Source organism: Homarus americanus, unplaced genomic scaffold, assembly GCF_018991925.1.
Source record: "Homarus americanus isolate GMGI-L3 unplaced genomic scaffold, GMGI_Hamer_2.0 scaffold30108, whole genome shotgun sequence".
Classification (NCBI taxonomy): Eukaryota; Metazoa; Arthropoda; class Malacostraca; order Decapoda; family Nephropidae; genus Homarus; species Homarus americanus.
The window spans coordinates 5,643,505-5,667,599 of record NW_024748109.1 but is presented as its reverse complement, the minus strand read 5'-3'; the positions used below and the strand labels follow the sequence as shown (position 1 = coordinate 5,667,599).

The 24,095-nt window shown below is 40.8% G+C and overlaps 1 protein-coding gene across 18 annotated transcripts in view; it reads right to left on the bottom strand.

The window, feature by feature from the left end:
• The window catches only part of LOC121880141 (neuroglian-like), a 176,277-nt gene that overhangs the window by 85,685 nt on the left and 66,497 nt on the right, over window positions 1-24,095 (bottom strand). For 17 of the 18 annotated variants that reach the window (XR_006091494.1, XM_042387211.1, XM_042387201.1 and 14 more), the window contains 3 exons: window positions 9,005-9,104; window positions 8,605-8,625; window positions 2,057-2,186 (listed from right to left, as the gene is read on the bottom strand). Coding sequence is in view for 17 of the 18 variants with exons in the window: in XM_042387211.1 (XP_042243145.1) it covers window positions 2,057-2,186; window positions 8,605-8,625; window positions 9,005-9,104 (251 nt within the window). In the remaining variant the exon portion in view is untranslated. The remainder of the gene's footprint in view (window positions 1-2,056; window positions 2,187-8,604; window positions 8,626-9,004; window positions 9,105-24,095) is intronic. The other variant, XM_042387205.1, reaches the window with a different exon arrangement.

Sequence of the window (24,095 nt, the reverse complement as noted above, 5' to 3'; positions counted from 1 at the left end):
TTCACGAACACCCGAGTGAAGCAGACACCTGCCGAGCCCAGTCGAGTCTTTGGAACCGCCGTGCGGCCTTTCCCAGAGCGGCTGTTCCAGTTTCCTGCCAATAGTACTACGGTGCAGCTCTATCCCAGGTTGATCGTCCAAAAAAGGTTGTAGCCCAATTTCAATCAACCGCCAGACGTGATGTCATAGACTTTGAGAGTAGGAAGTCATCAACTTCCGACGTCACCACGACCAAGCGAAGACCCAGCCTGTGTTGAAACTCTACGGATTTTACAATCCCGACTTCATTATGTGAACAAAACATACAAGTGAAATTCCAGAAGTCTTTCACAAGTAGTCGATATAAATTAACCCACTTGCTCAAATGCCTAAAAGCTAAACTAAATAAAGGCATCTGATCACACATTGATAAGAGAACAGTTAGAGGATCACTGTACCTATACTTTGTCTCTTTTCGCTTTTCATTTCCATAACTCATTATAAATACTTTTGCATTACTCCTTGAGTAGGCAAGCTAGTATGTGTTATACTGACATATAATTTATACACTGCACAGCATATCTTTACTTATGGACCCTTTAAAAAATCGGGATAAAAGAGAAAACTGGAAACTGACTCATAACCGGATACCATTTTTTTCAGGACTCACCAGAACTAGAAGCAACTAGCCAAGAATTACCACAAATTAACCAAATAGTTACCTCCTATGGACTCATTTAATAGCTGTGAAAAAAATCATAGATTCTCAGTTTGAGGAATTAAACAGTAGACAACTTAGGTCAGGTACAACTTAACCATCACCTTTACCTTTCAATAAAGCTGGTGCTTTAACTAACACTGGAAGCATGGCCTCAAGTGGTTCTGATAACACACAGGCCGCTCAGGTCTTTCAAACTGGAAACATAGTACTTCCAAATAACGTCAACATCCAGGAATTTATAGGGTGACGATGCTGAATATAAAGTCATGAATTTCCTGCGTGTGTATGAAGAAGTAATGCATCACAATAATGTTACTGACGAGAAGGATAAAATCGCGTACGTCCGAAGACACGCAGTAGGGTGCAGAGAATGATGTTCGCTACAGCCTTCGGTGATGTAAACTTTGACTATCAAATGTTTAAGGTTAATTTTATATAATTTTTTGGATCAGATACAAATTGGGCTGCGCTCAATTGGATATTCAAAATGACAGAGAATACAGTTGCCAATACACTTGCTCGTGATGCAAAAGAGGCACAATTAGCTTAGACCGTCAAAGTAACAATTACTTTCTGAAATTCCTAATGTTGTGTTCCGAGAAAATTTTACCCACTCAGAGCTGAAACGCAGTTCACCGCGCGCTGTTGCTAACTTTTCGTCTTGTGAGAATCAGAACAGTACAACAACCCTTAATTGGCATTACCTGATGAAAAAAATCAGCTTAACTAACAATACTTGTCTGCCGGAACAATAGCGGTTATCATTACCGTTAAATAAGAATATAAAATCCAAATATATAAATTTTAAGCCTGAATTCCGTAAATTATTGTTATTATGCAAGATTGAACAATATTTCACTTCTATACAAGTTTACCAATTTCCACAACAACAATAATTCTTCCACAACACAACTGTATGTACAGTACACTGTCCTGGTGTTGGAGGACAGGCCATAGTCTGCCGCCTGGTAGTGTTGTTGTCCTCTGACCTGACCCAGTGAACGCCCTGACTCACAACACTTGAACTTCATTGACCTCAACTCCCTATTACTAGGCATAACCACAATTGATTTGAACTTTAAGCAGTTAACACAAACTTTTGACACTAACCTGTGAGTATAACCTGTTGCACTAGTTAATGGTACCTTGTGTCTGGCCCTAATACCAAGTTTATCTTTACATTGTGTGAAAGAATAACAAAATAAATTACTGTTTTTCATCAAATGTTAAATAATCCTCTAAATGTAAAACGATCTCCAGGTAGATTAATGTTACCCAGCAAGAAAAATATCCCTTCCAGTATATTTCACTTGACCTATTGGAATAAGGTCACCGAGGGAAGACTGACTGACTGACCTTGGGGCAGGAAGAGCGTCAGCGCGGCAGGGAAGAGTGAAGGGTTCGGGTGGCTGGTCCGGGTCATGGTTGACAGTGAACAACACCTCGCTCCTGGATGGCTGTGTCTCCAGTAGTGGCGGTATAGTCACTGTTGGAGAAATCTTCATCAGTGACATATTCTCTCCCTTACATCACAATAATATTCACACTACGACACTTACACCAAGCCTTCACGTACACAGCACACCCAACCCGTCTTTACCACCGTACTCGTTATGACATCGCCTTACTATGATGATTCCTATATCTCTATTCCACCACTGTTGCCTTACCACACTCGTTACTACGCTTTTCTTGCATGTACTCATTGTGAAATTGCCATACCACCAGAATTTTTGCACTGTTATAACACTCCGGTAATCGTTAGCATATACAGTATCACCTAAATTCTTATGCTTATTGACTCTAATGCATTCACCACCGTTACACACATCTCCCAGTCATACTGTTAAGCACTTTTAACCACTACACACACAGGCTACTTTTGCGCTCACGTGAAATACTATACTTGAATACTTGTAGCATAATTAATGAATCTTTCCGTATCAACCACACAATTACTGATCAACTTTGTTTTAAAATCTAACAAAAAATCATAATTACAATCGCTACTAAAGCTTATTCAACTGTTTATTTACACAGGTAGTTTAGTCTTGTTACATTAGAGTGCAACATTCATATTCGTTAATACCCTTTCATATTAGCGGCTTAGTATCTATAAAGTAATAAAAAAAAGAGCATATTATTGATTTTAATTGCTACCCATTAATGCTTCTGTAACACTAGCAGATTATCATTACTGTAACACTCAAAGTTTTACAGGAGTCTAGTGTTTGAGGAGAGAAGCTCATTAAAGTTTTTTTTTTTTTTTTTTTTTTTATAAGTTCAGGTTATGTACAGTATAATCAGAGCAATTAATGGAAATAGTCACTTGAGCTATTCAGGGCAAAACTTCTATGGAATAATCTTCAATCCACCACGGCCCTCAGCCATTCTCCCCAGCGCCCTAAACCACAACACACCACCTCACCTCACCTCCGCCACAGTGCATCCTGGGTAATACAATTGCTCATCATCTTTTAAATAATTTCCTCAATACCAAACCCTTTAAATATCTAAGCTAGAAATACATCAAACAATTACCTTTAATGGAATAAATCAACAAAAACTTGTAAATTTGAACCGATACGTAAGAACACGAGACACAAGGAGGTAAGCTAACAGCTGGTAACGCCTAGATACACTACTCAAACACACTGTATTACCTGTTCATCTTGTCAACACACATGAAATATAATAATAATTAACAAACCATATATACAGTCATGAGTTAGCACACATTCACTCCTTATTAAGTGTTCAAGTTGGCAATACACATAATATCATTGCAATATAATATACACATAGGAGCTCATGAGAGGATTACAGTCGAGCTGACAATGTTTACAATACACGTTAAATATTATACCACCAACAATATTAATACTTAAAGAGTCGGGAGAGGATAAGTCTCTCTGGCAAACACACTGTGTCACTATAACATCACACTGTGACACCACCACATCACACTGTCACCACCACATCACACTGTCACCACATCACACTGTATCACCACCACATCACACTGTCACCACATCACACTGTCACCACCACATCACACCGTCACCACCACGTCACACCGTCACCACCACGTCACACCGTCACCACCACATCACACCGTCACCACCACATCACACCGTCACCACCACATCACACTGTCACCACCACATCAAACCATGTCCCCCTTGCATCACCTGTCAGATACACATTATTTTAACAATTATGTTTTGTTTTAAATTTGTTCGTAATTAAAACTAACATCACTATTTATAGCGTGTGAGTTTACCATTATCTTGCCTCATTTTTTAGCTCCGAGGATGAAGTCACTGAGAAGCGTAACCCAGTATTGATTGATTTTAAACATGGGACCATTTTAGGAATATCAATGAATTTTAAGTGTACAACAGGGAAACATAAGAGTCACAGTATGGCTATAGGTGTTGAAGATTTAATACAGTGTATGTCAGAGTACACACAGATGAACTATAACAACTCACACTATCATCTAAACTATATTGTATTCAAAGACTCAATAGAAGTCCTAGCAGCGTTATGCCATTTATCGCCAGCATAATCTCTGACCTTTAGGACCATTTCAAGTTAGTGCATGTCCACCGCCTATTGTTGGTCAGCTTCCATAAAGTGTGATGCCGGACACAAGCGCAGCAGCACAGGGATATCATGCCCCTGCCCCACGACGCCTTGCGAGCAGAATTGTGCTCGGAGAAACATGTTCTGTCCTGACCGTGGTGAGGTGACATGCAAACGTTACGAACACAAAATTAATATCTTGACCATCTACATGTCTGTGACCTCCTTACAGACGCAGACCCTAACCATCACGAGGAGCAGAACGGTGATTTAACAGATTTTTTTGTGAACAAAAAAAGTCGTTTCATATAACCCAAATTGTACAAAAATCAGAGCGAGTGTGTTTTACAACAAGGTCTCCTGTAGATGCGTGTGTCACTGCATAGTTTGGTGTCAGCGGATACCGAACTCTTGTCCCTGATTGTGTTCTTGTTGAACAGTGATCCCTGACTCACCGAGGTATTTCACGAGCAATCATCCCCAACCAATTATTTCAGTAGCCTCAGTCCATTGACCTTCATCAAGTCCAATATACGGATTTTCACTCAAACTGAAGTTCCTGTTTCTTATTGTTTTCGGTTGACTTACGGTTAACTTTGCCATTTGTCTGTCACACAGCCACGTAATCATCGCTCCCTTCTCTTGCCCAGCGATTCCTGACACCTGTGGCCAACACCTTCTTCACGCCCCTCCTGCAGCCATTTCCTCTAGTCATCGTCCTTCAGGTGGTTGTGTCTTAACTAACTGGATCAGGCAAACAGTCAGCTACTCAGCTAATTATTCCCCAATGACCTATCTCAGGTCACCCCGACCCTCACAGTAACGTTACCTCTATTAACCAATGTTATAAATTGGTTGTCTTCTCACACCCATCAGTAGAGGCTCTCACTCCCATCAGTAGAGGCTCTCACTCCCATCAGTAGAGGCTCAGAAAACATCCCCCCAACACGGTCATTGTCTTACTCCTGATAGCTCCTGCTGCTGTTCCCGTGCAGTGATCCTCTCAGTCATTGTAAGTTTTCTAAGACTATCCATTAAGTTGTGTGTTTTAATAAGTTTTTTCCCATTGGTAATATGTAATTGCTTCCATCTCTTTATCTAATAAATCCTTTCTCATGTTTAAATATATAACCAGATCGCCTCGTATGGCTTCCGATTAGCCCACATGAACGGCTTAATCTGGTTGCAAGTCACCGTTAAGACTTATTAAATCTTTCCTTGAGACTATTTCCAAGCTTGTTCATTAGACTTACCATCTCTCAGCAAGTCTTATTGTTACATGATCTGATCTAGGTATACTAGGAACTACTAACCCTACCCATTTGTCTGATAATAATTCTGATTTTAAGAGAGTATCCCTTAAATCTCTTCCTCCCTCAGTACCTCTATTATCAGCCAAGCCCACACACACTGCTCTCACCACCGACATTATTGATTATGGTCAAATTCCTCTGATAGTAGTTCTCTGGCTAACTCCACTCCTCCTATCATAGTACACAACCAGTACCCATCTGCCCTTATAGAGGATATCAAGATGTTCATAGGCCAGTGGACTGATTGGACTGAATAGAAACACACGTAAATACGAAGGTCTTCACTACAGCCACAACAGATGAGAGGCATAAAGTTTTTTCTTCGGGATCTGTCTTCTCACATTGCCTATGATGAGGGTGATGCTAGGAATTTTTTTTTAGGCGTGTGAATATAAAAACATTAACACTTGAAAGGAACTGTGTAAATTTGTTCTCTCTTTATAAAGTTTTCAAAGTCCATTGACATCATTTTATATCATCACACCATAATTTTCTTTCACCATCCTCTACTGTTCTTCACCACACTTCCTGCTATCATAGTGTCATCCATCACTCTTACATCCAGCACATCTTCCCTCGCTGACATCATCACTATCACAGTCGTCTGCCACACACTGTCCATTATCATATCTTAAGTTGCACATTAAACCTTTATCCTTCACGCCTATCACACGGTGGTCCCTCACACAGCCGTCCACTACACTAGCCTCCTCCACAAAAAACACTTCCACCAGCTAGTCTCACATCCACCTTCACCAAGTGGATCATCAGCAGAAAGTTACTCTCTTCTATGAATGATGAATCTAAGTATAAAATATCATAAGGATTAATTATACATTATAGAATTAGAATCATGCAATACCTGAATCATAATAAAATACGCCATGTGCAACACCGCTGTAATGCTGAGCTTTGCGAAAGCATCATCGCCTTGGCTTTAATTCCAAAGCAGAAAGCTTACTAGAAGTAAACTTGAAAGCTGCCAAAAGCCGCTTCCACTGCTAAGACAAGCGATTCTTGCTTATTTTTTTAATTAGCGCCTCAAGCAAGCTGGAGCAGAGTGCCGGAGTGTCTCTCACTTGGTCACTCTCGTTCATCAAGAAGTTGCACAACAAACGTGCCTCACACCTGACATGTCTTGTGTGCCAGTGTTAGGGAGAGTCAGCATGCACCCCTTACATGTGTCCCGGGGGCGTCTAGAAATTATTAAATTTACGTACATGCAATTCATTCTAATGTTGGCATTAGGTGCATGTACAGTACCGTATAGACCGCCGTATACATACCAAACATGATGGCGTGGATGTGAGTGAGTGAGTCCCGTTAGTCACCTGTGGTACAACTATACTCTCTCCTCACCGCTGTCAACTCCCTTACTCTCTCCCGCAACACACAACAGACAATTAGATGCAAATTAAGGCTTAATGAACCGAGTGTCTAAAAATTGTGACATGCATTACAGTATATCTTCGGTGATCAGGAAAATTATGGGATTAGTGCTAAGCGTCCACTTCATTAAATGCGGCCGAAATAACTAAATTGGGAAATATGATGTATGATTTCCGCAAACTGAAATTATGAATCACTACCTATTTTTACTTGTTCGTACAGTCTGGTGGGATAAGGTACATAGAATATTGCAGTATTACAATAATCAAAAGTACATCATTTCCCACAACACCAATAATTCTTCCACAACACAACTGAACGTGCAGTTATGGTCAGGATTTCTTGGTCTACCCGAGGTGGAGGGTATGGAGCCCGTCCCACCCTTACTGGACTGCGAGTCACTTTTGACGTCACACTTAATGGTCTAACGAAAATGCCACTGACTCCCATCCATCAAAACTTAAACACACACAGACAGACACAACCCCACGTGCGTCCGTGTGGGTGGTTGAGTGTTGAGCTACGTGGACACAATCAGCTGTATGATTACATTTTTGTGTTATTATTAAAGGTGGACCACGACATTCTGGCCTCAACTGTACACTGTCCTGGTGTTGGAGGACAGGCCATAGTCTGCCGCCTGGTAGTGTTGTTGTCCTCTGACCTGACCCAGTGAACGCCCTGACTCACAACACTTGAACTTCATTGACCTCAACTCCCTATTACTAGGCATAACCACAACTGACCTGAAATTTAAGCAGTTAACTGTGATACTTCCTATGCAGTATGAGGGTTAGCTTAGCTTACATTAAGTCTGCTAGGTTGATTTAGTTAGGTTAGTAGTGATACAGTGTAATGGCTTGTATTACACACACACACACATATATATATATATATATATATATATATATATATATATATATATATATATATATATATATATATATATATATATATATATATATATATATATATATATATATATATATATATATATATCAAATTACACTAAAAGGAAACATCAGTCAAACAGAATGTTACATTGTTGTATTGTGTGCAACAAAAATATTCAGGACACGGAAACACATCTACAATACAGGCACGACATACAGTGAGAGGGAGAGAACAGGAGGGCTGGGAGGCTGAGCTATGAGAGAACAGGAGGGCTGGGAGGCTGAGCTATGAGAGAACAGGAAGGCTGGGAGGCTGAGCTATGAGAGAACAGGAAGGCTGGGAGGCTGAGCTATGAGAGAACAGGAGGGCTGGGAGGCTGAGCTATGAGAGAACAGGAGGGCTGGGAGGCTGAGCTATGAGAGAACAGGAGGGCTGGGAGGCTGAGCTATGAGGCTGGGAGGCTGAGCTATGAGAGAACAGGAGGCTGGGAGGCTGAGCTATGAGAGAACAGGAAGGCTGGGAGGCTGAGCTATGAGAGAACAGGAAGGCTGGGAGGCTGAGCTATGAGAGAACAGGAAGGCTGGGAGGCTGAGCTATGAGAGAACAGGAAGGCTGGGAGGCTGAGCTACAGTCAGAATGTCACCGTCAGAGAACTGTTCTCCGACACCCAGAGTGCCACTAACATGCTCACTGTCATACCTGCAAACTGTGCAATATTACCTTCTATATCCAAAGGTGCCACTGAGAATGAGAACAGAAAAATATTTTTATGTATTAGAAAATGTCCAAAAAATTTTAGTTTTGTCTCAATAAAAGTTTATACACTTGATTTTATGTTTTTCTTATAATCGTTCATATTGCTTCGTTATTGGTTTCAAAAAATACCGAATTATTATCAAAAATATGTAAAGTGATTTGATACCAAATTCATGTGTTGAAAACTTTATCTACAGCATACTAAATTCTTAGTCAAATTAAGCCTTGCGATAAGAAGGTTTTCTACTGCCTGTTGGTCATCGCCTCAACGAAACACTGCCCCTAGTAACTCATCATGGTGGTACCGTTGGTGTAACAGTGGCTACGTCACCAGTACCACCGAACGCCACCTGTGAGAGCCCACCTGCAGCCATGGTGAGTGGTGCCACACACCACAGTAGCGCCACCGTCACCCACGCCGGCATCTTTCGACGCGGAAGACTCATCATGACGTCCCTGGCCACCTGAAGGAGATCACATGTTTGTGTTAATTCACCAGCAGTAGTATTATATCACACTACACTAACCTTACACACATGTCATGCTTAATGGAGTCCCCAAATTGTTGGACTCGTAAATAATAATAAATTATATAATTATTTATGACTTATAATAAAAGACAAAGGTGTTTCAGACAATCCATCACAACAGATCAATGTTTTTACTTAAAGCTTTAACTTTTCAAAGACTGTCACACAATCTACAGCGTTTGTTCACGGTGGGTGACAGCTCCACCTTGACATACAGTAAAGTGCAAGGATTAATGTAACAGTCAATTAGGGTTATTTTCCTAATCGCTAAGTATTATTCAAAGTTTCCGTAAGTAATGTTTATGTGTAGGAGTTTACATAATACACTAATTAACTATTGTGGGTTAGTCACTCGTACAAGAAACGCTACACCTCATATTACGAGTAACGAAAACTTTAATAACTGGTTAATTTATGTCATCATAATACAGTGGCCACCATAATACAGTGACTACCATAATACAGTGGCCACCATAATACAGTGACCACCATAATACTATGACCACCATAATACAGTGACCACCATAATACAGTGACCATCATAATACAGTGGCCAACATAATACAGTGGCCACCATAATACAGTGACCACCATAATACAGTGGCCACCATAATACAGTGACCACCATAATACAGTGGCCACCATAATACAGTGGCCACCATAATACAGTGGCCACCAATTTCTTCGTTTTCTATCAAGGAGGCGATAATGAGTTCCTCGGCGCACATCTATTAACAGTGTCTCCTCATATGACTGATGAGTCCAATCCGTGATCGACACACGCGGCCACAAGTGTTGTTGGTGTGAACCGGGACAACTGGTTAGGGATATTGAGCCCGCAGGTGTCTGTGAGCCCAGCTGCAGATGGCTGACAGGGTGCTATACAATTCAAAGTTGATGGATGCCTAATTTGGTTGACTTACGCCAGGCTGATCTACCTTAGGCTAAACCTACCCAGAGGTTAGTGTCGATATTGCAAGTTTTTCGATTTTTCTTCAACGTTTGTGTTGGTTTTATACTTACCTACGCACAGTTCGCCTTAAAATAATTGTTTGGACATCCTATCGTCGTCTATGCGGACCACATGGGCCGTCCAGCGCAGCTGCGCTTTGAAGATGAGCGCACCGATGCTGGTGTATCCAGCTCGTTTCAGGACCTTGGTGTTTGGGGTACGATCCTGTCATTTGCTATTTAGGACGACCCGGTGGAACTGCTCCATGGATTTTAGGCGGTGACGGTAGGTTAGCCCGGATTCACTGCCATATAGAAGAGATGGAAGAATTGTGGCAGCGGATACCTAAATTTTTGTCCTGTGGGTGAGGTCCCGATCGTGCTCAGTGCTCCGAAATCTGCATCAGCTTTGTCGATAATGTGCATGGGTGACTTCTGAGTAGGTGGTGGCGTCGGTAGAGATGACACTGCCGAGATAATCATGTGAATGACTGCATGGGTTTAATTAGAGTTCCTTTAATGATGGTGTTAACGTCGACCTGGTGGTGCCCAGAAGGTGGTTGATGGAGGACCTCCGTTTTCGCGAGGCTGATGGTGAGGTTAAAGTCGCCCATTGTATCAGCAAAACTGTCGACAATTGTCTGCAAGTCTTTTTCCATACTGGCCACGGAAGCGCAGTCATCACCGCAGAGAAACTCAATAATTAAAGCTCTGGTTACTCTTACAGATGCTTGTAGTTCTGCAGAGCTTGAGAGCTGTCCGTCGGTGCGAAATCTGATAAATAATCCGCAGTCTATATCCATTATGCTAGTAGCGAGAACAGCGGCAAAGAAGACGCATAAAAGTAAGGCAGCAGTTCATAGCTTTGCTTGACCCTGTTGGTGATGATGAAAGGGGTAAAGAGCGTCCGTCCCGCAATAATTATCACTCTCCCGACCACGTCTTCATGTAGGCCTCTGGGTGTCTTCACAAACTGTCTGGGACAGCCCTGAGGTTCCAGAAGCCGGGAGACCGTCCCTGTTGATGGTGTCAAACGCTTTAGTTAGGTCGATGAAATCAGCATAAAGATGTTGGCGCTGTTCCCGGCAATTCTCTAGCAACTGTCGAGCAACGAAAATATCATATACACTGTCCTCAGAATAATATTTTACTTTTTGTTTGTTGTTCGGCCTCAAGAACAGAGTACCACTGAATACGCTCCATGTATTGGCTCCATCATCGTCAATAGGCAAGGTTATAGAAACGAAACTCATGTAACTGCCTTAGAGATATCACCTTCAAACACTTACTTATACTAGACACCAGTTGTCAACAGAATATTTCTTCTGGATAGTTTATTCTAATTATTGATCCTGCTAAGCTATATGTATACCCATTTCTTTTTTTAACATCTTAACTACCAGACGATTCTAATGATCAAAAGTAATAGTCCCGGAAGTTGTTAATGAAAACCCATTGTTTTTAGTTATCGATCAGAACCAATCAAGGTTAATGTTATGATTTTATCTGTAGTTTATAATTTTATGATATATAATTCAATAGGATATCCCTGGAAAAGTGTGTTTGACAAAGGATCAAAGAATCAAATTCATTCTTCATATTTTTTCAACGTTAATTTGAAATATTACGTCATATAAAAGGAAATTTCCGAAACTAACTGTCCCAGAAAGTTCCCTTGCATTATAAAGACCAGTTAAAGGTCAAACTCACAGGGACTAAAGTCAAACGCTCACTTTAAGGTCTTACTCTTGAAATTCTTCCAAATGTTTGATTTTTTTTTCAGTTTAAAAAATGTAAAGATAAATATTGTGGTACATGAGGGACATATATGACGTCAGGTGATACAATAGTTCTTTCTGGGCTTCCACCTGGCCCAGGTCACTGTCACACACCTGGCCCAAGTCACTCTCACACACCTGGCCAAGGACACTGACACACACATCTCACCCAAGATACTATCACACACACACACACACACACACACACACACACACACACACACACACACACACACACACACACACACACTTAAACTGTGAGATTAATGTGAGCATCCGAATGTTTCCTCCGTGAGTAAAGGATTGTTCTCCCCCTGAGTGATGCTAAAAGACTAGTCCTAAGTTATTGTTTTCTTTGAACAAATTTACTCAAGTGCTCTGAACCATGAACGCTAGAAGGGCATTATTAATTAATAAAGTGTCAACATAGTAAAACACTTTTTGTTAAACGCCCAGCCATCGAGACAACATCAGTAGCCTGCAGTCAAGAGTTTATTCGTGGTGTTATTTTTAAAACACCTCCCCAAGCTTCACGAAAAACATAGTCTAGACATCAGCATCATTCTAAAATTACTATAATTTATTTTGTCTTGTTAGTTTTAATTCCACCACATGTGTCGGATAGTTATTATTTAAAGTCTTCACTGGGTACACGGACAGCGATGATCTAGAGGGTAAAGGCGGAGTGAATATCTCAGTAGCGGGAGAGCCTCACCTCCACCCCCGACAGATGCGGATGTTGGGTCCGAGAAGGAAGTGAGCTGTTACTGTGGCGCCTGACACTCATTGTTGTTGTCCCGCAGAGATACCCCTTCTACGTCCTCCCCAACCCTGACGACCCCAGCCATACCGACCCAAGTCAGCCCCACCCCACCCCGGCCTGGACGACCCACCCACCCCAGCCTGTTTCTTCACGGTATGGTTCCCTCTACTTTTGTCCCACCTCACTCGTGGCTCACCTCACTCGTGGCCCACCTCACTCTTGGCCCACCTCACTCCTGGCCCACCTCTCTCTTGGCCCACCTCTCTCTTGGCCCACCTCTCTCTTGGCCCACCTCACTCCTGGCCCACCTCACTCTTGGCCCACCTCACTCCTGGCCCACCTCTCTCTTGGCCCACCTCTCTCTTGGCCCACCTCACACTCTTACAACTGTTCCCTTGTGGCTTGCCATTACATTTTCCTTCTATCTGGGGGTCTCATCTTACATATCCTCTCCCTAAGGGGGATTAAGAGGTATTGGAATGATCCTGACTGTGTGTCTGTGTCATAGATCCATACACTGCAGCAGTACTGGACACCTGCTTCATCCCCTGCTTCTGTAGATATCATATAATAACTTAAATGAATCTACTGTGTTGGACGTGTTGTTGGTGGTAGAGAGGTAACGAGCGTATATCGCCGTATTGTGTCCTGGCTTCAGTCCCCGACTTTGTGACAGATGTGAGAAGGGTGTTATGTACTGTGACTCTACTCAGATTTAGTAGTTGTTTTGTCTCTGGGTACTACGGTGTCCTCCAGTAGTAGCATTAGACACTGAAAGTATAGGTCATAAAAATAAGGTGTAACCGCCCTAATGGCTTTAAGTGATAAGTAATAATAATAATAATAATAATTTAAGTACACGAAGACTGTTTGTCGTATGCACCAGATCATACGTCAATGTTACTTTAGTTTAACCAAGAAGATTTAATTGTTCACTTCCAGTTAACTTTAAACTTTTAATAACAAAGCTAAGGTAGTATAGTTAATGATGTCAATTCGAAGCTTCACAGAAGATAGTTTCGAGTTGTTGAATATCTTGAACCTACACAAACCTCTCGAGTACCCACCCGTAATATCGCCAAAGCTTCACTCCTTTGGGAAATAAACTAAACCATTACTCCTCACATAACTGTTGGTTGCCCTTTTGTCCATTGTACACACTCAGCCAAAACTTCCCGAACGCTATAAGCTCTATGGAGTCTGGAAAATGAACGAAGAATCTGAAACTACTCCGAGATGAAGAGCCCCATTCTGCTCATTCTCACATCCATCGTGGCCAGGTGTTGGAGAAGTTTTGCCTGAGTGTGTAGATGGATTATCGGGTTAACTACTAGACACCCCAGTACTCGGCAGCGCACCATGTTACACAACTATAACAGACAGTTCCAGCAGCCCACATTAAGTCGCACGAAGTTTGGTAACGTCTAATAAGTCTTGGTATTAAATTTGATTTTACCTGGTTTATCTTTAAACCAAGGTTTTGAAATAGTACTAGTGTACGTTGGGTCGCCCTTTGACAATCTTTGAAAGAGTTTCCCATTATCAGCCAATCGTAAGTGAGCGCGGGTTCCTGTAGCCAGCAGACAATGTTCAGTGCCCCACCTAGCACCGACCTCCCTCCCATCCGGTGCCCCACTGTCTTTCCTGCTCTGGTACCTCATGTCCCCGGCCTTCATCCTATAGTATTGCCTTCGCTTCTACGTCATCACCTACATGATGTCTCCTCAGCTCAGAGCGTAGGTTGTACAGCCGACGCCACCATTTCATGACACACACACACGCTGCCGTCGGAAACACAGACCAAAGCGAAACGTCTTATTTTCTCTTCTCTTGGCTGTTATCTCCTCACACTGTCCTACACTGCAGCAATATCTTGGCCCTTCACCCGTACACCTGTTACTCTCCCTTAGGAATGCCCACATGTCCAGCCGCTGGTGCTGGCCTCGTCTGCGTCGACTGGTCTGATTGTACGTTCTAATTTTACTTTAGTTTAACAAGTATTGGAATGATCCTGTGTGTCTGTCTGTGCACAGTAGCTAAAACAACTATCTGTGCAGGTGGGGGTCGATATGCTCCGAAATTTTACGCGTGACTAGTGGTAACTCATATACCAAAATTTATCGTCCATGGTCTCATATTGTTTCCCACAAAGTACGCACAGAGTTGTTTTAGCTACTGTACCTGCACCATCGCCACAATGTAATGAAGCATATATCAGCCATACCTGCACCAAATGTGTCCAAACGTCATGGATGAACCATGTCGGGTATACTGAAGATACAATAAACATTTAACCTTTTAGGGAGATCAAGGTCAAGGTCAAGTGTGAAGGTCAAATGTGAAGGTCGTGGACATCGAAAGTTGATTAAATTTTTTTTTTATTTACTTATTTATTTATTTATTTATTTTATTATCTTGTTTTGCGATAATTCAGGAAGGAAGCATTAGAGAAGGAGGGACTTGTTCTATTATATTAACATCAAAAGTGTCATTGACGTTTCTCTATATGACGTCACTGCTTTCCAGAAAATGACAACAAAGATGACGACTTTTCGATCCAAAATTACATGAATGTTAAAAAGTGGTTACATATTGGCCAAAAGTCAATGTCACATGACCCCCCCCCCCCAAAAAAAAATCATTTATTTTCATCATCATATCTCAGAAAATGCTGGATATGCTGGATATATCCTTCAACGAACAATAAAAATTTAGCACCTTGAGGCAATAGCGAGGCTGGGGCGAGGTGTGCCATCTAGTATTGCCTTGCTAACGGTGTGGATGTATGTAATGGTATCTGATGTCTGAGAGAGTAAGTGATTAATACGACGCAACAAAGTGGAGAGACACTTCTCAGGGCAGCCACTAACCTCCAGTCTTCTACGGACACAAGTGAGCATTAAGAAATTAAGGGACGTGTCTCTTACATTCTTCCACATCCCTTGGTCGTGAAACCTCTCAGGTATCCCACACTGCCCTGTACACTCTTGCTCCTTTAGCTCACAACGTTCATGATAAAGCTTTCTCTTCCTGTACGAGTCTACGTTTTTCCTCGGGAGCATAAGACTATATACAAGTTATCCCTCTCTTTGCATAATCCATTCAGAGGCAAAAAGTACATATACTTTTTTTCACTTAAAACATCCCAATCAATACCTCCAGGAGATCTTGTGTTGCTCCCGTGTTGATGGGTTTGTTTTAACGAAGTATTGCAAATAGAAATAATATTGATGTTTTCCCAAGCTATAAACAGAACCGTAGATCTTCACCATAAGATATAAGGCGACGTTTAACTGCTTCAGTATTGTTCTCAAATCCTCCCTACAGTTATAGAGAAGAACTTGCAGTGACGACTATACGGACTTGCCATACTTCAGACAGAAGTGAAAGAAACACGAAATTTAACTCGTAAACAAACTGGTCTTTGTTTAGCTTCTTCATCTGTAAGAACCTCTCACTATTTTACTTCTTAAGAGTTACTATCATCTAAACCATGCCTCATCTTACACGACATTTGCGGTGACCTACCTAGCTCTGCATTCACCTTAGTCACCTCATAATACGGTGGCACTATCTGGTGGGTGTTACAGTCCAGGAGTTAACACTTCCATTCACTTTTAGGAAGGTCACACAACAAAACGTTACCTTGCATTGACTTAACTTGTTATAGTCACCAGATCAAGGACACAGTTATTACTATCTCTGAGGGACTGCATGTGAAGAAGTTACACATGAGAATGGGTCTGTGTCCTCAGAGACAGATCCTACTGTAGCAACTCCCGAGTCTATCTCATGGGTGCTCTCCTTTTCTTTCGGTAAAGGTCTGTTCCTCCTTTTGCTTCATGTGTCTCCTTCACCACGAGGTGGACGTCTTCATGGATTCACACTCTCCAGAATCCATCACCAACGAGGACGTCATCTTTAAACTGGATCCCACGCAGGCCGCACCATTCATTCTCTTTAGTTTAACTCACCACCTTGTTGGCCGCCGTTCTCGAAACAAATGCACATCTCCGGCCAGCCTGTACACGCCCGCGGATAAATATGATTCATCTTCTTCATCAGTAATTAATAAATATAATTACTAATTATGTTTTGAAAATGGTGTATGAAGGTAGCAGGTCTGTCAATTGGTATCTTGTCGAAGATGCTCTGATATTTGACCAATCCTCAACCACTGTTACCCTCAGCTAATTTTTTGTTACCTCTGTTGAAGTTGCCATTTTCCATATCGAATTCAAGTTTAATCGACGACATATTGTGTGCTTGGCCAGCTGATGAAACGAAGGGATCTAGGAGGGTGTCTTGTTGGCAAACGGCACCATGTCTCTTGTCTCAAATTAGTGTAGTTCCTTCACAAGATACAACTTGACATCATCCTAATAACAAGTGCATCCTCGGCCAAAAGGGTCTTCACTGGAGTGGCTCTCATTCTCACAGTTAAATTCACGTTTGTTCATAATGAAAAGCATAACTTCTTGTTTTAAATTTTAAACGTTGTCGACTGTAGAAACTTAGTTGTATATCATTAAAAGTTTCTGAGCTGTGATTTATTCAAACAGTGAAAGTCGTAGACATTATCTCTTGCTGTAACTTATAAAATTCAGATCAATGCACGTTTATCATTTGTGATTTTGTGTTTTTTGTTTCACAGCTTGGGATTCAGAATCATTGTTACAAATTTATAAAAGATTCAGAAGTGTTGACACCCGTCCCACCAAAAATAGAGACAGATCGATACCAAGTACAATATTATTTCCAGACAGTACAAACAACACTAGATGGTCTAAACTATCTTTACCTTACACTACAGACAGACCCAAGGGAATGTTACACAGCAGAGAGGATCTTTAGCTCAATTAATCATTCAAAACCTTAAAACCATCTCTCTCTTTTATTTTTGTTACTCAACCTTCTATTTTCTTTTCATTTTCTAGTCTTATATTTATGCTACGATTGTCATAAAGGTCAAGATTATAACACCAACGGTCAGAGTGTAACGTTGGTCAACTCTATGCGTATTTTACAAGTCAATTCAGACCTGTACTAAACTATCTAGACAACGATAATCAGCTTATATTTCATGCACAACCACGTATCAATTTTGCCGAGTCTCGTGGTAAGGAAGGTTGCGTACTGAGAGAGGACAACAGGGTCTTAGCTGCGTCACCATTTGTTTACTCCAATGCATTGAGCCAAACTCCGGGGTCCTTTTGGCGGAAGTATGTGTAATGTAATTTTTGTATGAGTGATGTTAGAGAGACGATTTTAAAGTGTTTGGTCGAAAGGTAGTTTGAGTATAAAGGTACATGCCGTAAATATGAACTTTCACTAGACGATAAAAAATGTCAACACAGTTATACATTTATTACAGCCAGGAATTACCCTACTGTACCCCAACACTCTAACCACTACACAGTACAGCACAGTTTAATGTTGTGAGTTTGAATCCATTTCATCTTTTATTTATGTTTAGTTAAACTTTGAATATAAACCTTGCAGAGGTGGACATACGCTAATTTTTTGTGGAGAAGTCATAGTTTTATTTCATTTTGCTTATTCTAATTGTAAATAAGGAAAAGGCAGTTATGCTCTATATATAACTTAATTGTAGTGATTGTGGTGGTTCATTCCATGCAACAAGAAACACCCAAATAGACCCATAACTTCAATGTTTTTTCCCTTTTCCTATTTAGACGCAGAATAAGACAACTACAACGAACCACAGAAGACACCATCACACACTAATGTTTGGGTGTACATTATTTGGGTGATTCTAGTGACTGATCTTGGCTCCAAACACTGAACAATCACCCATATTGTCCATCACTTTATCTCTACCGTTTGTTATTATAGCAACACTTAATGACGTCACGCTTTGAGCAAATCATTTTCTTTTTCTTTGACGCAGATAAAATAATATGGTGAAATGAGAGTAGACGAAATGGAAATAAACCTGCTATTTCTAATCTTTTTATCAGTATTTTTTCTTATCATCGACTGGTAGCTGAGAGAAACTGTAAGAAAGAGCTCGCCTTGCCATTAAGACACAGCTCGGTACACAACAGTTTACTTTTGGCATTTTAGCAGAGCACAACTGCGGTTATGTCAAGCAGCTTTTGTAATTTAAGCTGAATAAAAGTAAAGATGGCGGACCCGACCCCGGTTGTGTCCCAGAATGCACTGCGGCGAACAAACGGTGACGTAAATATTGCACAGGATTATGTATCCAAGATAATTCTGTGTTCTTGGGAATCATTTTACAGTTATGTCTAGAACAAAGTGTTATTTAAAGAATAGGGACGTCTTTTTTCTTTAAAATTTACTTGCTGTGAGACTTCTGTAAAGTCTTGGCAGTCGGTAAGAGCTTTTGTAAGGTAACTTTATATATAATCTCATTTGGGTTCATTATACCATAAACCAGTGATAATTGTTTCACGCTGGACCACTATAATAATATATAAGATAAATAAAAACCTTACATGACAAATCCAACTCCCATACCCAAGTGGGCTGTTGCCAGGTATATATGGCGAAAATCGACTTGAGTTTAAAGCTCCAAGATTCATGTTATCAGAGCATGTTTGACCACAGTACTTCATCTTCAGTTTCTATACAGTACGACCTGCATAAAGGAACATCGTTTTGAGTTAAATGAAGAATATAAGAAGGAAAAAAGATGTTAAGCTTCCCCATGGCAAGGTAGTTTTCGGTGGGTAATGCTTGGCCAAACAAACTGGATATGAATGATTATTATGTAGGTATTAGTTAAAAAAAATTCGTACAAGGCAATTAATGCTTACGGTATATATATAAATGTCCCTTTGTTTTAACAAATCATCTCGAGGATTAAATAAAACCACATCCTTAGACTACCAGAACGGTTGGATCGATGACAGCTGAAATATTTGTGGAGGACGGAAGGGATGAAGGTCGGTGGTCAGTGCCAAGAATAGTACCAATCTGAAATGCTGTCGGCACTCGGTGGAAACAAAACCCACAAAATTGCCTCCGGGTATACGACAGGTGGAGGTGACCTTCAATTACTCACAGACATCCTTTACTCAGGTCACTTACTGCATGGCTCATTCACGCCACGAACACAGGAGTAACGGGAAGGAACCGGAAGATTATGTCACATGAGGAAGAACATGGTCAGGTGGTCACTACCCGTATGGCTGGGGTCTCGGTCAACGATCTCTGGCAGTCACAACATTCTACCTTCCACAATTATTACCTGAGAAAAATTTCAAAGCTCAATGTGACCACCTTACTCCAGCGACCATCTTACTTCAGCGACCACCTTACTTCAGCTGACAAAGTTCAGTTTGGTTTCTTTGTGTGATCTGTTTACACGATCGTGTCCAAAATTATCAACAAAACTCAAAACAAAAGAAGTTGGTTGTCAGGTTCGTTGACAGTTTGACAGTAATAAACAGATACTTCCAGTCAAAGGTCACCATAAAAGGTGATTTGCCCTTGACCTAATATCGGGTCAAATGTAAAAAAAAAAAAAAAAAAAAATCTCTAAATTAGTTCTGAAACTATAAAAAATATTTATAATTGCTTTTTTTTGCAAAATAGAGACTTAATTTTCTTTTCATTGCAACAGGTTAGCTTAGGTTAGGTTTTCTATGAAATTATTCATTATGTATTACAATGATCAACTTGATCGTCTATGACCAGACAAAAAATTTTAAAATTACATAGATGTTATCACTATTAAGACGTTATCCTTATATAGTATATTATAATTATACGTTTATATATGCAGTCACACAAACACACATCTCTCACACACACACACACACACACACACACACACACACACACACACACACACACACACGGCTACATATTCACTTAGACCCATACACAAGGTAGTGTGACTGTTCGTCCTAGTCGTCATAAGTACAAGGTGCCCCTCTTCCCCACCTCGCACAACTCCCTGTTCAGGCTGGTTCAATCCATCAGCTTTAAACCTCGAACCCGGAGCCTGTAGCCTCGTGTCACCGTCCCCGCTATAGACCGAGTACTGGGTCAGCCAGCCATCTCTTGCGGGTTCCATATGGTTTGGGACGTGGGGGCAGGGGGGGGGGATATGTTTCGTGGGTTCCTTTGGGGTTTGAATGACGGGGCAGCTAAGGTATATCACTTAGGGTCCTTGTGGGTTTAAGATGGCGGGAACAGCTATCTCCTGGTGTTATGGTACAAGCTAATATCATGGGAAGTATCCGGCTGTTTCATCATGTTTCTCCACACAAGCGTTATCATAGAAGCAGGAGAAACTTACACGATGCCTTTAACTCCTGTGTGACTGTTGCTAGACTCAGTGATGGTAGTAGGTTGGTCTCGCACATATTCTTCTCCCTTTACTCAGTCACATAGGTCAGGGGTCAGCCTCTTGAATCTACTCCTTTGTCTTCAGCCATCAGCCTCGTGTCTCTCTATATTACGTCCCTCGACCTTCACTTATGTCCTCCTCTTGAGCTCCTCTTCACTCTGAACGGTTCATTCCAGCCCAGTTGCAGTCAGTTCAGGAGATTAATGTTATCATGCTAATAAGTGAACAGTTTTGTATTATTCCAAGAAGCTACAGTTGTGCTTCTTATTCTCCTACAAATACAAGAGCTTTACGAACAGAATTTTTTCAAAGTTATCAAGGCTCAAAAAAATATTAACATATATAGACGGCATTCACTTCTATTATTCCACGAGCTAATGTCAAAAAGTACAGGTAACAGCAAATTAATTTACCAGTATATGAATTGTGGTTCTTACTCTTGCCAATGACCTTCTCACTTCTCAGATTTTACTGGTTGAGAAGATAAAACTCCTTGTAAATAAGTTTTGACATTAAATAATTGTCAGTTCGTTGATGTGTACAATTAGATGTAAGAGCTGTGTCATGTTAGTTCGTCACGTGACACACAAGACTGGCCGCCTGCCAGGCAGACACCCTCACACACTACTTGCAGCCGTCTAAACACACGAGTCTTGATTCAGGTTTCATTTGTGATAGACATGACTCACTCTACAGTCCAACCTCTGAGTCTCAATGGATCCTGGGACAGTATTCTCACAATGATGCACCCGTGACCGAGGCCACTAGTTATTGCTGGGTGCTGTCTGTGTTGTGATGTATCCAGGCATGTACAGTATACTAAGACTGTCAACTAAGGAAGTAAACAAGAAGTAAATACACCAGGATACTCGAGACAATAAAAGGGACTATGTATGTTAACGATAAATGAGGACCAGCCAGTTCCGCCGGATTAGACCAAGGACAAATGACATTGACAATGACCGTCTGCCACATGACGTGGTGCCAGCTCCAATTCAAATAAATAAACCACCTGGCGCCACTAGTGCGGGCATTGGCGACCTTCCACAGTATGTAAGAGCTGACTCTCCGCGGTACTGTACCTCTGCCCAACATACCACACGTTCTCAGGAGTGGCAGCAAGCGACTCACACTTTCCTTCTTATACAAGACTCCAACCTTCAACAGTACGCCACCTACTGGGACCGCATCCTACTGGAAGGAGGGAGATTTTCTCTTACATTTACGGAATAATATAATCTATCTAGGAACATGTTTACTCGTCCTTACTATCCGATCTCGGGCCACTGATGGCACCGCCAGCTGTACACAAGGGGGCTGTATTTCCCTCATGTGGGAGCAGGGGTGACAGAGGACTAACCTCCACACAGAACCTTAATATTTGCCGTCCTTCTTTACCCTTGCTGCCTTAAGGGCTGACTGAGGAATAAGATGCCGGTTTCAAATGAATGTCATTTTCGGGCACTTTAGCAATGTTAAACACCATTGCTACATCATACCGATGGTCTATTATCCTGAATGTAAACAAAATCTATAAGCAATGAATATAATGAAGGTAAAAGGATATTATTCAGTAAGATGTTAGACACCACTGAAGTTGACTGGGAGTAACTTACACAAGGCTCCACGCCACAGTAGGCTTGGACTAGTGTTTCAACATTTCTTTATTAATCATAATTATAACCATAAAGAAAACTTTACAAGCGATGACATAAAAGACTACATAAAGGAAGATAGATATTGAGGCTGGTGTTAGCCTCCGTCAAGGCTCCTGAACAACATAAGAAGTTAGTAATGATTTAATAAAGTTATCGAGAGAACTATTGCATGGTTATTCCAACACCAGGAGCTTACTGGTGAGGCTGGTGTGCCTGTCTCCCCAGCCCCCAGCTAAGAGACAATGACTGGCATCACTGCTTGCCAACTTATCCCCACAACCAGTAGCCAAATGCTCCCCCAGTAATCTGATCTATACCAATGTAAGTTGTAAACCTAAATATAACCCACAGACCCATAATTGTATATTTAAATGAGATACAAGAATGATGTGATTATAACTGCCTTAGAATCATTCGTGGAGTAACTGGGTGTTATTCTAAGCTTATCCAACAACGACTGTGGAATATATAACTCTGAATTTTTCATCTCGGGGAACTCAAGACTCAAATGTCAAGACACAACCGGCGTTTATATTGATATTTCCTGGATAATGTTTGTATTATTATTATTATTATTATTATTATTATTATTATTATTATTATTATTATTATTATTATCATTATTATTATTATTACTATTATTATTATTTTGGTGCTGTAGGTTGTGGGGAAGATGTTTGTGTTTGGGCGGGCTTCACTGAGTTTAAGTCTTGTTTATTCATGTTTGTACAGCGGGACGAGTTAACCCACAAAGCCCTACTCTCTTATACCGGTATTTCTATGGACAGTTTCAAAATATTGCATCACTCTTACCCGTCCGTACAAGACAAACTAAGTCACATTGTTGTTATATTTACCACCATATGACACGCTGTTTCTTCTCGCGCTCATCATTCAAAGGGACACAAAGAAAAAGTCCTTAATTGTTAATACTAATTATGCTATTCTCAAACAATTTATTAATATACTGTATTCAGAAAAATACAGAGAAAAAAACATTTACATTAACATTTTTGTTTAATATTAGGGTTTATTTTAAGTTATTAGTGTACTCGTATTAATGCTGGTCGCAATACGAATTTCGCTAGGTTAGGTTAGGGTTGGCTAGGCTAGGCTAGGTTAAATGTTAAGTGTCAGGAGTTTAATAAAAGGTAGGCATCACGTGGGAGTTATTAATTACTTTCCATCATATGTTGCCTTCTAACCTTTAAGCAGAACTCTCGACTGGATACCAAACACAAGTTAAACTACAGCACCAACATACAAAGGTCAAATATTACCGCATTAGACACCTGTATGTTTCAAGACTGATAGTTAGACCACAGAAAAAAATTCACTCAAACACTTACTCGAAATAATTTAATATAAAAATTTCTGCTGAGTAGTTGTTATAGATCATCAAAAGAAAAATACACCAAAATTAGAGCAATT